The sequence below is a fragment of the Folsomia candida genome, unplaced genomic scaffold (assembly GCF_002217175.1).
Source record: "Folsomia candida strain VU population unplaced genomic scaffold, ASM221717v1 Fcan01_Sc002, whole genome shotgun sequence".
NCBI classification, from domain to species: domain Eukaryota; kingdom Metazoa; phylum Arthropoda; class Collembola; order Entomobryomorpha; family Isotomidae; genus Folsomia; species Folsomia candida.
This window is the reverse complement of record NW_019091194.1, coordinates 7,347,349-7,360,945: the sequence shown is the minus strand read 5'-3', so window position 1 is coordinate 7,360,945 and position 13,597 is coordinate 7,347,349. Positions and strand designations below refer to the sequence as shown.

Genomic DNA, 13,597 nt, shown 5'->3' with positions numbered 1-13,597 from the left:
CAGTTGGTGATTCACGACCTATTTACAGTACTGTATAATAATGTATCGATACAATCTATACATAAAATGTAATCGATAAGTCATATTTTAATTTGATATATTTAAAATACAGCTTTATTTTTGCTTATCCTCTTCGATCCGCATCTTATGAACAATGAAAACCAACTGAAATAAATGTGAGATTTGGAAATTGATAATCTAATTTTATTTTATATGTGATTGTAATTCCATGACCAAATTGAGCATACATTTTGATCGTTGCATAATCTTCATGCAACTTGGTTCCAATGTTCCCATTGAACAAAGACATCTCCAGACAAACGCGGTAGGCTGATTCTTCACGTGTTATTGTTTTTGTCGTAAAAATATCATTTCAGTTGTTACATTTTTCATATATAATTTGACTTGATGAACACAAACCTCTTCAACCAAAGTGGATTATTTCACTATTTTCATTAAGTATTTTATGTCGACATAACCAAAATTGGCAGGAATCTTTTTTTGTTCACGGATGCCGTTAGACGCTTTCGTTTCGTCATTGCTGGTGAGGGTTTCGTATTTGCTGAAATTATATTATGACAACAAGAGTTCATCGCCTGATATAATTGTTCAATCATAATTATGGCACATTGTTGAATTTGTTAGGCCGGAAGTGCAGCAGGGATGTCAGTGGATATGGGTTTATTTCCTTTGGATACCTTAAAAACTCGCCTCCAAAGCCAAGCAGGATTTTGGAAAAGTGGAGGATTTTCCGGTATCTATCGCGGAATTGGTCCGGCCTTTGTTGGATCTGCCCCTAATGGTATTACTGATATGTATCTTATGACCAATATTTTAGTAAATGTAGGATATATTATATTATCGTTTTTGGTCATACAGCCGCCGTGTTTTTCTGTACGTATGATTCTTGTAAAAAGCTTCTGGAGAGGAGAGTGGGGCAAAATCTCCCTTGGGTTCACATGTTGTCCGCGTCTATAGGAGAAGTGGTATGAAATTGTTATTAATTATTACGATCTGATCAATTTATTGCTTCATTCGTTTCATTCTTTTATTTCTAGGGAGCATGCGTCGTGCGTGTACCTGTCGAAATTGTAAAACAAAGACGACAAGTATCCCACCATAGTGTTCGCCACGTCTTCAATCAAGTTTTGAAACATGAAGGGTTTCTGGTAATATAAATTACAAATCAGAACTAAAAAGTTTTAGCTTTTGATTAATTAACTTTATGCAGGGTTTTTATCGTGGCTATTTTAGCACAATTCTGAGAGAGGTCCCGTTTTCAGTGATCCAGTTCCCATTGTGGGAAGCGTTGAAGGTGCAAATAGCGTCTGAGCAGGGTCACTGCTCTCCATTTGAATCTTCAATGTCGGGGGCGATTGCGGGTGGTGTCGCCGCCTGTCTCACCACTCCTCTCGACGTAGCCAAGACGCGCATCATGCTGGCCGAGGCTGGTACGGTCGAGTCCAAAGGGTCCATTGTTCCTGTCCTTAGAATCGTTTATAGGGAGAAAGGGATCTCAGGGTTAGTTAATTAGCATTATTAGAAGTTTCTTGTTTGTCCAATCAATTAGTATTATTTTGCAAATATGATAAGACCGTGGTAAACTGTAAATTAATGCATCTTGTTTATTGCAGACTATTTGCTGGTGTGCTTCCCAGAACCATGTGGATTTCCATTGGGGGTTCAATATTCTTTGGAACTTATGAACTAGTCAAGAAATACTTGGCGGATAATTGTGACTGATGATGTACTTTTTGATCTAGTTGTTAGCTATTAAAGTGTAAGAAATACGTTTTATGAAATTCATCTTTCAGTCCATTAAGATGAGGCCTTATACTTTCTCTATCTTCCTCTTTGTGACATAAAACGGAACATAAAGTTGGTTCGAAAGAGGGCGAGTGCGGATAAAAATATTTAATATAAATGCATACATCATCAAACATTTTCCGATTTATTCATGGTTAGCCCTATTATAGGACTTCTATATTATTTTTTATACAGATAAGTGTTTCTTTTTCCATGGTCTGTCTAAATATCACTGCATACATTTTGGGGACATTTGAGATGTTAAAAGAAATGTGAAAGGAAAATATGCACACAAACTAGCCGAAAAAAGAAGCATAGGAATAGGACATTCTAAGATCGAGTCAAATTGAAATTGATTAAACTAATTTGGTTAACTTATCCAGATGGAGGACACCTCATCTTTTCCCGACCTTCCACCCTTATCTTCGCAGACCACAGTTCCAAATAAGGATGAAGATGATGACGATTACGATTCTGAAATAGTTGTTCACCCTCCTTCTAAGCCAGAACCTCCTCCTCCCTCCTCGATGGGCTCGTCAACCGTTCCCGTATCTACGTCATCGACGCCTTCGTCGTCAACTTCTTTAGAGGGAGGTGGGCTGTCTATTTCTCTTCCTACTCCAACTCCTGCACCATGTCCGCCTCCAGCAGTGCAAAGCGGACCGCTTACTTTGGGGGAAGAGATGCGACGAGCTTATCGAGAGCAGCAGTCCAAGAGTAGGAAGGAGGTTGAAGAGGAGGAGAGGGAGAAGATGCAGTAAGTTTTGAATTTCGAAACTCAATTAAAAGTAAATATGTATAATAAATGGAATAAACCTTAATTTTTTAGAGTTCTGGTATCCAATTTCTCAGAAGAACAACTTGACCGGTATGTATACATTATGAAATTATAAATTTACATGTATTACAATTCTCGAAATTAAATTTCTATTATACATAGATATGAAATGTACCGAAGGTCTGCATTTCCGAAGGCTGCGATAAAAAGGGTTAGTGTATGATAGCATATGAGCTTTTATTGCTCTTTAATGATGACACGGAATTTCTCATGTTTTCAGCTGATGCAAACTATCACAGGAAATTCAATTTCTCAAAATGTGGTAATCGCAATGGCTGGGATTGCTAAAGTATTTGTTGGAGAAATTGTTGAAGAAGGTATGTATTAAATTGTGCACATATATTTAATGATGTATTTATGCAATAGATTCATAATAATTCGTCTTCATTATAATTTTAGCTTTGGATGTGATGGAACGTAACGGCGAAACAGGGCCCGTTCAGCCTAAACATTTACGGGAAGCGGTTCGAAAATTAAGACTTCAAGGCCACATTCCTCGCAGTCGAGTTCGAAGATTTAATCCATTTCATTTGTAAATTGAAGTTACTCATAATTTTAAAGCGAAGTTGTTAATCGTAAGCTCAAGTTTATTCACTGATGTAGTAAATTTTATGTTTTTTTTTACTTTAAAGTTTAAATTGTTCAATTACAATTACATAAAATATATTGTACACTATATTCGATTCTGTAATTAAATGCTAAAACTTAGCTCTTGTCAATATTACACGGAACACACCATATTAATTTACATATTCTGTACGTTACATCTAACGATAGGTATATCTTTCTAATATTACCTATCACGGGTGGGCAAGATACTTGGTCCAGATACAAGATAAAAGATACAAGATACAAGATAGTATCTTTATCTTGTATCTTCGTCGCCTGATCAGAGAAGTATCTTCTATCTTGTATCTTGTATCTTTTAGAAAGTCGAAAGTATCTTGTGTAAGTATCTTATCTAGATACGCCTGGCAGAAAAGTATCTTAAGATAGTTGACAAGATACAAGATACTTTTTTTCAAAATTCCGTCAAATTAAGTCAATTTCTTACCACAGTCAGTCAATTTGACCATGAATTTGGCGTAACCAGAGTTTGGTGAATTTTTATTTTATGTTTTGCCAATTAGTAACAAACCTGTATATACATACACATGTACATATACTCATGTATATGTATATATACATATACAGGGGTGGGACAGAAGAAGGAGCCACTTGAATTTTAGGGGTGGCGTGTGATGCACAGTCGCGGCATTTTCAAAATTTGCATATGTCATACCCAGATAGTTAACGAAAATTTAGCACTATTCAGATTTTCCCTACGGTTAAAAATGCCCCTGCAGCACCCCCCAGAGTGCGAGGCACGCATAAAAGTGTTTTCCAAAGACATACTGAGCCAGAGAGCGATTGTTAGAAAATTTGCTGCAAATGTATTTATCGTCGATCGAAAGTACGTTTCTAATGTACTTAAAAACGTTGGAATCAAGCGGAGGGAAAAAGCGGTTAGAGCTCCACCCCCACGGAAAGGATACCCAAGATCCGCTTGAACCAAAAAGTTTATCCGGAAAATCAATTTTTCGCCAAAACGGTAAATCCACCAACTAAAAGTTGCATGGCGAAAATGTTAAACGTTAGTAGGAGAACATTTCTAGAGTCATTCACAATGACCTACAGCAAGTGACTCGTAGGAAATCCCGAGATCATGCTCTCATCCCAACTTATTTCTCACAAAATATCAGCCTACACGAAGGATTTTAAAAAAAGTTTGGGTATAACAATTATTCCTACTATAGAAACTCTCGTTAGTTCCTCTGATATCAATCCGATGTTTTTTTTTGGATTCGAGTACTTAAAACAGAGCCTTCTTGAAAGGAAAACGCGTGCGTTTTGATGCACTTTGGAAAAGTGTTCAGGACGAGTGGTGCAGAATCACTCTGAAAATTGTGTCAAAGGTCATGACTGGTTGGAAAAAGCGACTGAGGCTCGTTAGATAAACTAAAGGGCTTCACACTGAACCAATTACCAAACTTCACAAACGAATAATAAGGCCGGAATAAATTTAGGCAAAGTGGCTCCTTCTTCTGTCCCACCCCTCTGTATATAATATATATGTATATAAGTTCATGTGCACATATACACATACACATGCACAACGTGCATTGCACATTACATGATATGTAACTACGCTTTTAACTATCTGTAATGTATAGGTATTGTAGGGTTTAGTTTGATTTGAATAAGCAGGGAATATATTACGAACTTCGTAAAAATATACGCATGTTAGTTAGAGGTCTAGTTTTTCGAAACTTAGAAATTTTTAGAAATACAAGCACTGGCAACAAAATTTGTATGATTATAGAATGATTTTAAATTTTGTACTCACCAGATTTTCTCGTTTAAATTATTAAACATGACTAATTGGGCATGAATATCAGGCTAAAAAAATAAAGTATCTTATCTAATATAAAAGTATCTTAAGATACATATCTTGTATCTTGTATCTTGACTACTCAATTTTTAGGAAAGTATCTTGTATCTTGTATCTTGTGTACTTGAACAAGATGTATCTTATATCTTGTATCTCATATCTTATCCTAGAAAGTATCTTATCTTGTATCTCATATCTTATCCTAGAAAGTATCTTATCTTGTATCTTGTATCTTATGACCAAAGTATCTTGCCCACCCCTGTTACCTATAGGATAATAAGCATTATTAGCACATAGAGACCCCAGGATACTGGAACCTTTGCATTTCCCCCACTTCGACTTGTCTGTCGCTGATGTACATTTCTAGATTTGCTGTTATTTTTTAATCCAGTTTTGACTTGGATTTTAGCTGTCTTGTTTTCTGGTTTTAACTCACATAACATTCCTTCCTTACAGTCGGCAGAAGAAATTTCAGGAGACTTATTTTCTAGTTTGGTTGTGTTTGACATAATTTCTTCAGAGTCAATCTCGTTATCAAGAGTTGTGCTGCTAATCATAGTCGTTTCAAACACAGGTTCATATAACGTTCCATTGTCGTTGTCCGAGATTTCGTCGTCATCAGTAGTATTAAATACGAGAACATCGTCACTCTCAATTATCGAGATTAGTGTTTCTGATTCAATATCTTGTAATGAGCTTGTTGTTGTTTCAGTAATAGGTTCGATATTTGGACTGGATGTTTGTGAAACCTGTCGCAAATTATTCCAGTTGCAATCAACGGGACCTAACGATACGTATATATTTAAATGTCTCAACTTACCTCTTCCAGTTTGATTTCGGAAATATTGTTAACAAGTAACAAAACTACCACCAATTGCAAGTGAAACTTTTGTCTCATTTTTGAAATTGTTCAAGTTTTTAACGGCTTTACAAAGAAATCACATAAGATCAACTAAATGAGGATAAGAATTACAGCCCTGGCCAATTTTTTGCACCAAGAATAAAGTGAAACTTTGGGTTTTGGTTCTCTACAGAGCTTTGTAAAAGTTCAGGTGTACTTAACGTAGCCAAATTTACTTACGTTAGCCATAAATGTTCACAAGACGCAGCATAATTTCAGATTGATTTAGTGATATAATGTAAAACATTATCCAGCGTTTGCCTAACTAACTGATGCAATTTTGGTTTGTCATCATTGTGCATACATTTTAATGAGCATGTATGTATCTCAAGAGTAGACGTATGTACGTAAGAAAGCTATGTATATGTATGTAGATCCACTTGCACTCTGCCACATTAAACGCCAAAAAGTAATTGTAATTAAATTTATATAAATAATATTCTACGGTTCGATTTGTGCATGCAAGCATATGTGGTTTATTTTACAACATTATACTACAACTGCAAGGAACTATGCGACCCCGACCATGATATAAAAATGAACATCAAATCAGTATCAAGGACTTCTGGTTTTCCTATTCTCATTGAAAAGGTGTATCCAGTGTCAATTTTGAATTATGGAGGCGAAATAATAATATCTTGGCACAAAACATAATTTTACTAGACGTGGGATGCTGCATCATGGATGTAAATTACTGTTGTCGACTAATCACGCATTTACTTACTTATTTTAGTGTTCTTTAGATTATGCATACTATGCATATGCTTATGTCGACTAGACCCACCTACAAACTTATTCTTCCTACATTGTTGTCAGAGTGAGTAGGTTCATCTGAAAGATATGGCTGCATTTTCTTGGTCACCATGAAGTTCTATACATATTCATGATATGAATATACAAGAGGTATCAACTTTTACCACATCAACACCCTGTGACAGTTGTGAGACTACTACGAGATCAGATCATATTTCAACCTGTTGCAGATTTGCCAATAACTTTATTGAATATTTAGGCTGACCCTTGTAATTTACAAGTTGGATCCTGAGGGGTTCTTTATTATAAAACATGAGTATGCCGACATATATATGTACATATATATATGCATACGTATTTGAGAATCATGTTTCATTTTATGATTAAAACTGTCGCACAACAGAATAATTAGGTAGAATATTAAATAAACATATTTGTGAATCCAGATCAAAACTACGCATTCATGTCTGAGTGAGTGAGCAATTTATCTGCAGGTTTATAGTTTTGCTAGCAAGTCATGATCCTTGAAAATCATACAGCTAAATACATATGCATTTATATACAAGCTAGCTTTAGGCGATACGGACAATTTTGTAATGGTCGTTTACCCTTTTTTTAAAAAAATGTGAAATGTGGATCATATACATACTCTGTGAATACAATTTAAACTCCAATGATTAAAATACAAGCTAGGCCATTCACTAAATACGTAATTTAACGTTTCGAGCGTCATGTTCTCCGGATCAATAAAAAATATTCGCCCACACATTTTAATATTGACGAAAATGACCAAGCAGTAATTAGCTATGCATACATGAGAAGTTTAATATTTATATATCTAAGTATATAATGCGTATACACTACGTTAAGTCGCATATTCATTGTTGTCATTATAATATGAGGCCTGAGGATGAGTCATGGTTTGACTTATCTAATCTATTCAATTCATAACATCTGGTTACTACTCAAGCTATGCATATTTACATTTCCCGAGTTATTGTTGTGACTTGTATTGTAAATTATAACCATCTGCGTGATTCTTAGCATGACTAAAAGCTTTTTTTGAAATCCTGCGTTTATTTATTTATCTATTTTAATTACTAAAATCATATTTACATATAAATTAGAAGCAGAATTGGTCGAAATAGAAGCTCAGAATGAGATATTACTCTTGTTCGTCATTTTCTTGGTGTGCCATTTTTTACTTGGCTAGCCTGCTCCATTTCCAGGTCACAAATTGTCATCGGACGAGTGGGTACTCGCACGAAAGTGAGATTTCTGGTGAAAATTCGAAATGGATGTCCTCGCTGCCGGACAACGTCCCCCTCTCGTCCCTCTCGCTCCCTGGGACACACGAGTCTCTGTCCCGAGGTCATGGTGGCGCAATTGCAGAGTGCCAAACCCTCTCCTTGGAGTCTCAACTGAGAGCAGGTATCCGTGTGTTGGATGTTCGTTGTCGACACATTGAGGACAGTTTTGCCATTCATCATGGGATGATATTTCTGCACATCATGTTTGGGGACGTTCTTCAACAATTGGAAGCATTTTTGAAGAACAACCCCAGTGAAACTATCTTGATGCGAGTGAAGGAAGAATATGAGGCAGTCAATGTTACTGGCACCTTTGAGGTTAAGTTTCATGATTGTCTTTGCAAAATAAAATACCATAAAAAATGAGACATCAAAATATTACAGGAAACGTTTAGCCACTACTACAATGAAAATCCTACCCTGTTTTGGCATACGGACAATGAAACAGGTGAGAGACCGGATCCAACGTTGAGGTCTGTCCGTGGAAAAGTCGTGATTTTGGACAATTTTTCCTCTACCACGAAATATGGGTTGAATTATGGAGATTCTGGACAATTTATTATCCAAGATGATTTTAAATTTTCTACAAATTGGGACCTCTACGACAAATGGATGAAAGTGAAGGATCAAGTTCGTAACGCGGATGTGTCGAGACGTTCTGGAGAAAATAAGTTCTTTCTCAATTATCTCTCGGGATCTTTTGGGTCGTTTCCTTACTTTGTAGCAAGTGGACATGTAACGTCCGGAACTGGAGAACACCGTCTGAGTACTGGATTAACAACTCTTACTGCAAGGGACAAGTAATAAACGCAGAGAAAATGCACATTTGCATATAAAATCTGATACTGATTTTATTAAATTATTCTTTTGTACCTTATGTATGTAGATACCCAGATTTTCCGAGGCTGGACTGCATATTAAAGGTGTGTACGATTTCCTTTGAAGGTGAGATAATTTGATACGCATTCATGTCTGAGTGAGTGAGCAATTTATCTGCAGGTTTATAGTTTTGCTAGCAAGTCATGATCCTTGAAAATCATACAGCTAAATACATATGCATTTATATACAAGCTAGCTTTAGGCGATACGGACAATTTTGTAATGGTCGTATTTACTTTACGTACTTATTTTTAGAGCATTAACATTATTTTGAAATTTGAAGACTTGGAAAATTAAAAATTTCGAAATTTATTTGAAGGGACAAATGTACTCTTAATGCAGTTTCTGCAGGAAAGAACCGACATGAAGTTTGTAGGGATAATAATGGCCGACTTTCCAGGGGACGGTTTAATTTCTACGATTATATCACTTAATAATCGGAAACTGGAGGCATCACCTTCACTGTGGACGATATTATTTATTGTTTTGTCTATTACCGTATTCAGTCTGACTTTGATTTTCGTATTAATCAAAGCATTTAAGATAAGAAAAAATCGTAACAATTTATCCGAAGCAGGGATCTCGACACAATTTAACGTAAACATTGTAACTGCTCGTCTCAATGAATGCGATATGAAGTATCAACGCTTTTGACGAATTTTTGATTGTATACCGTATGCATAAATACATACTTATTAGCGAATCATGTTACCGATGTAAAGTTTTTTCATGTACCTTTATGGGCCTTAAGGCCTACACAAAGGCGGCAATAAATCTAATCTAATCTAAATACATACTTATTATATATTAGCTTTGAAAACGGTTTTTAGCATTATTTAATATTTTATTTCGTGTACATTTTTTAAAGTATACTTCGGTGTAAATCTATTTATTGACCCGAGTTAAGGTAGCGTAAAGTTTTTCAGATTTTGTATTTCAGAAATTTTGTAATCCTTAATAAAAAATACATAATTGGTGTAAGCATTTTATCTATTGTCGTTGGAATTAATACATACTTAGTAAACATTCTTTGGTCATTAGTGAATGATGCATAAAAATAAAACAGGCAAGTGTTTAAGTAATTTGTTTTCTTTTATGTAAAATCTCCGACTTTTGTCGTACAATTTCAGTGATCATCAATCATGTTTTGTAAATATAGAAGTGGTGCATATAAGTGGTGAAAGTATGCTAAACTAGTTGTATATTTTTTTAATATGGTGACAAGCTAAGGATTTTGCATTAACAAGAATCTGAATAAAATGAGTACTCCCCAACTACCAATGCATGGCGTTAAGTTACTTCCAGAGGAACGGTCAACTTTAACTTGGTTCCCAGTTACAAAATGGGACTCGTTATTCTTAGTTATATTTGACCTCGCAGTCGCATTGTTAACTTGAATTTTTGTCTTGTCACTTGTGATGGTCTTATCAAAAATGGGTTCAAATCCACACTCGTCTCCGTCCAATCTAAACTCGTATGCGACTAGGACGTAACGCGTATAATATTTCCCCTCGTGCTTACTGTCCACCTTGTAAACTTGCAAAGGGGAAAAAATAACTTCCTCCTCATGATCAAAGTAAGAATGGTGTCGGATCGACATTGTGGTTCCGTAAAATGGTCCTTCCATCTCAAACAGAGTTTTTCCAGCAAAATTTTCTGCTACCTTTAATGAGGTTGATGTTGAAACAAAATGTTGAAAAGCAAGAATTTGTCCAACCTGAGACAGACAAAAAAATACCGTTTAAAAATATTCTTAATTGTACATATTTAGTTTTTAATTACATCCAATTTGAAGATTGATCCCACGCCACGGTACAAAAATCGGTTTGCACTTTTGAACTTTGTCTCTTTTCCTAATGCTTGAATTGCAAGGAGCAAGAGTTTAAAGTAACTTTTGTAGTGAAAATCTTCAACATCTTTTCCTGAACAAACTTCCCGTGTCTTTTTGTTAAAGTCGGCATACATGGCCGGGGAGGAAAGGGTGTAAGTGACGAGGGCGATATGATATTCTTCCGGAACATGTAATATGCTCGAATTCTTCATACCTTTAAAAATTTCGAAAAGTTCCCATCGCTTTGACTCGTTAAAAAGTCGCAATCCTGCGGCCCAGCCATTTTTGTATTCTTTGTTTAGCTCAAATTCCTATATATGAAAAGTTAACAAAAGGATTTATAGTAAACAGGTTATGTATGAAATAAGATACATGTTTAGGATATGCCAGATGTACTTTTTCTTGGAGGAGTTTTAGCTCTGTGAGATTATTTGAAGTACTTCGAGCAATGTGCTTTAGACGTAGCTGAACAAAGTCAATGTGTTCCAATGAGATTTCGGAAGGTTTGCTCGTGAATTTTTCTTCATTTTCCTCCTCCTCTTCCTCGATTTCTTCAGATTTTTCATCAAGGTAGTCGTCATTGTTGTCGTCGTCTAAATCTTCTGATTCTTTGTCTTGTCTGCTTCTTTCCCCATCGGTCTTTCGTTGATCAGGTTTTGTAGTGTTGAGAGTAAAATTTGTTTCCGTGAAATTGGAAGTCGTTACGGCTGGGACTGGGAGTTCAGTTGGAGCGACAAGAGTTGGTTTGTACTTTATTTCTGTTTCATTTTGCTCTGCATTCAGAGTTTCATTGACGGTGAAAGTGGTGAGATTGGTAACGTTAATAGTTGTGTCGGAGTTATTGGCAGTGATATTCTCGTTGAATTTGGGAAAAATTGTAGTTGTCTGTGAAAAATTAACTGTTAGAGCTTGTGTGAAACTAAATAAAACTAAATATTATTTAGTTACCTCTTCCCCACAAATGCTAACAATCAACAGAATTAATATTGACAATTGTCGTTGCAATCTCATTTTGATTCGGAATTTTTTTCCAATGCTACTGCAGGTCAGTCCACGAAATAAAACTAATTAATTCCACAAATGCGGATGCATATGTATGTACGTGTCAAATGATAAACTAATAAGTAGCACAACTGAATAAAATCATGAAGTGTGCCCCGTCCAGCACTAAATGACTTCCAAATTTATGGAATAAATTATCCAAAATAAGCCTAATAATGCAACTCGTGCTTCTCATAGGTACACTCCAACAATACCTGCGAACTGAATTCACATAACAATAAACTAGCAAAAACTAGTGATGCAGCAAGTTCTTAATCCTTAATCCATATTATCCAATAACAATAGATTGAGTTATAGAAAGGGAAGGGAAGCACAAAACAATAATGCACATTACTGAGGATGGCCTGCGACCTAGCAAAATACACAATCGTGCCATTGAGATCAATGTGTAAGGCAAATATAATTGCCTACCAACCAACCTTACTAACCTTACTTGCAATTTGACCTATGCTATAAATTTCTAATAAAACTTGTACTACTACATGATTAACCGGCCATTGAGTAACTTTTAGGTTGAGTAAGCTTGGGAATTTAACACAGTTCCCATGCTACTACAGATATTTCATTTAAATAAGCTAAACACCTGCATAAACTTACATATGGGTATAAATAAATTGGTATTAATCCGTATATTCAGATGAACGTGCAGTGTTACAGAAAGAAGAATTGATATATATTAATACTTGAGTGAGCATGTTATAAGTACATATTATTTACGTAGGTAAATAAGTAAATATTTATTTACTTATGCATAAGATGAGACGGGAAATAACCAAGGACTTCTTTTTAGTTTTGGACGTCACTTTTTTATAGTTGACTAGTTACTACGTGCACTTTTAGGGCAAAAAATGTGGTCGGTAAACGTTAAACATTAAAAAAATGCGTCACATATCTTCTGTCGACAAACAGTATGCAATGGCTAATATATTCAGTACGCAGGTGACTATCTATAATACTCTAAATGGCAGAAGAGTTTGTCAAGTTTCAACGTATAATAATATGAGATTCATTCGAATTGAACATGTTTAATTAATGCTATGCAATTAATGAATAGCTGTAATTTCCAGCAATAAATATTTCAATAATATGAGTTTATTCTGCTCCATTTCATTGATTAGCAATCTGTGATGTTAGTTATCATCAGTATGAATCATGGATAGTTAAGATAGTGCTGAATTAACATGGTATATAGTGATCGGTTCCTCTCTGAAAACAAATCACACTGAAAAATGAAACTTGAATATGTAAAGAAATAAATATGCAACAAATCATAAACTTTGCCATTCTATTAAGTTCAATGCATTCATTCACGATTCGTAAAAACTTGCTTATAGATATGTACATAAGTAAAAACATGCATATGCATATATGTACGAAATACATTCCAAGTCCAAGTATTATCTAATTCTTGAGCATGAGTCACTATGTTTTATTTTAACACGTCTTGAGCTTGATAGTTTACAGTAGCAACTTAGTGGCTGTAAGTTTTGCATTCTGGACTATATTTAAGTAAGATTGGAGTCGAGTAAGCAATTTCGTATCAATAAAACTAATATGATTTCGGACAATGTGACTCATAAACCCGTCTCAGTCGTTTCCATTCACAATACAACAATAACCTTTCTTCATCAATTAAAAAAAGTTGTATACATTTACAGCAAATGTTTTACCACCGTTCAGAAAGTTGTTAATAAGAAAATAAACTGAAGAAACATGGAAATTTCAAACCACTTTCATCGAAGCCATATAATATTCTCTTTACTGATTACAATTTCTTTATTCCGAG

The 13,597-nt window shown here is 35.2% G+C and overlaps 5 protein-coding genes across 6 annotated transcripts; 3 read left to right on the top strand and 2 right to left on the bottom strand.

The window, feature by feature from the left end:
• The first annotated feature begins 317 nt into the window (after positions 1-317).
• Positions 318-1,895, top strand: LOC110844869 (S-adenosylmethionine mitochondrial carrier protein). The gene is made up of 6 exons (XM_022091195.2): positions 318-544; positions 646-802; positions 880-986; positions 1,059-1,169; positions 1,232-1,521; positions 1,635-1,895. The coding sequence occupies exons 1-6, from the start codon at positions 512-514 to the stop codon at positions 1,741-1,743; spliced, it is 807 nt and encodes a 268-aa protein (XP_021946887.1). The 5' UTR covers positions 318-511; the 3' UTR covers positions 1,744-1,895.
• Positions 1,896-2,083: 188 nt separating this feature from the next.
• On the top strand, positions 2,084-3,365 carry LOC110844961 (transcription initiation factor TFIID subunit 11). Its single transcript, XM_022091302.2, has 5 exons — positions 2,084-2,563; positions 2,636-2,674; positions 2,747-2,795; positions 2,865-2,961; positions 3,044-3,365. Exons 1-5 carry the CDS (start codon positions 2,190-2,192, stop codon positions 3,178-3,180), a joined length of 696 nt encoding a protein of 231 aa, XP_021946994.1. The 5' UTR covers positions 2,084-2,189; the 3' UTR covers positions 3,181-3,365.
• Positions 3,366-3,965: 600 nt separating this feature from the next.
• LOC110843328 lies at positions 3,966-6,443 on the bottom strand. Its single transcript, XM_022089288.2, has 2 exons — positions 5,896-6,443; positions 3,966-5,824 (listed from the first exon to the last, which is right to left on the bottom strand). The coding sequence occupies exons 1-2, from the start codon at positions 5,971-5,973 to the stop codon at positions 5,342-5,344; spliced, it is 561 nt and encodes a 186-aa protein (XP_021944980.1). The 5' UTR covers positions 5,974-6,443; the 3' UTR covers positions 3,966-5,341.
• A 1,407-nt stretch (positions 6,444-7,850) lies between these two features.
• LOC110844986 (1-phosphatidylinositol phosphodiesterase) lies at positions 7,851-9,902 on the top strand. Of its 2 annotated transcripts, none has more exons than XM_035848749.1 (4): positions 7,851-8,357; positions 8,424-8,839; positions 8,926-8,962; positions 9,238-9,902. In XM_035848749.1, the coding sequence occupies exons 1-4, from the start codon at positions 7,887-7,889 to the stop codon at positions 9,253-9,255; spliced, it is 942 nt and encodes a 313-aa protein (XP_035704642.1). In that variant the 5' UTR covers positions 7,851-7,886; the 3' UTR covers positions 9,256-9,902. The 2 variants fall into 2 exon arrangements, with proteins under 2 accessions (XP_035704642.1, XP_021947035.1); XM_022091343.2 differs by having other exon boundaries at positions 8,926-8,984.
• On the bottom strand, positions 9,827-12,225 carry LOC110844988. Its single transcript, XM_035848748.1, has 4 exons — positions 11,698-12,225; positions 11,146-11,634; positions 10,701-11,060; positions 9,827-10,635 (listed from the first exon to the last, which is right to left on the bottom strand). The coding sequence occupies exons 1-4, from the start codon at positions 11,758-11,760 to the stop codon at positions 10,144-10,146; spliced, it is 1,404 nt and encodes a 467-aa protein (XP_035704641.1). The 5' UTR covers positions 11,761-12,225; the 3' UTR covers positions 9,827-10,143.
• Between the last annotated feature and the right edge of the window lie 1,372 nt (positions 12,226-13,597).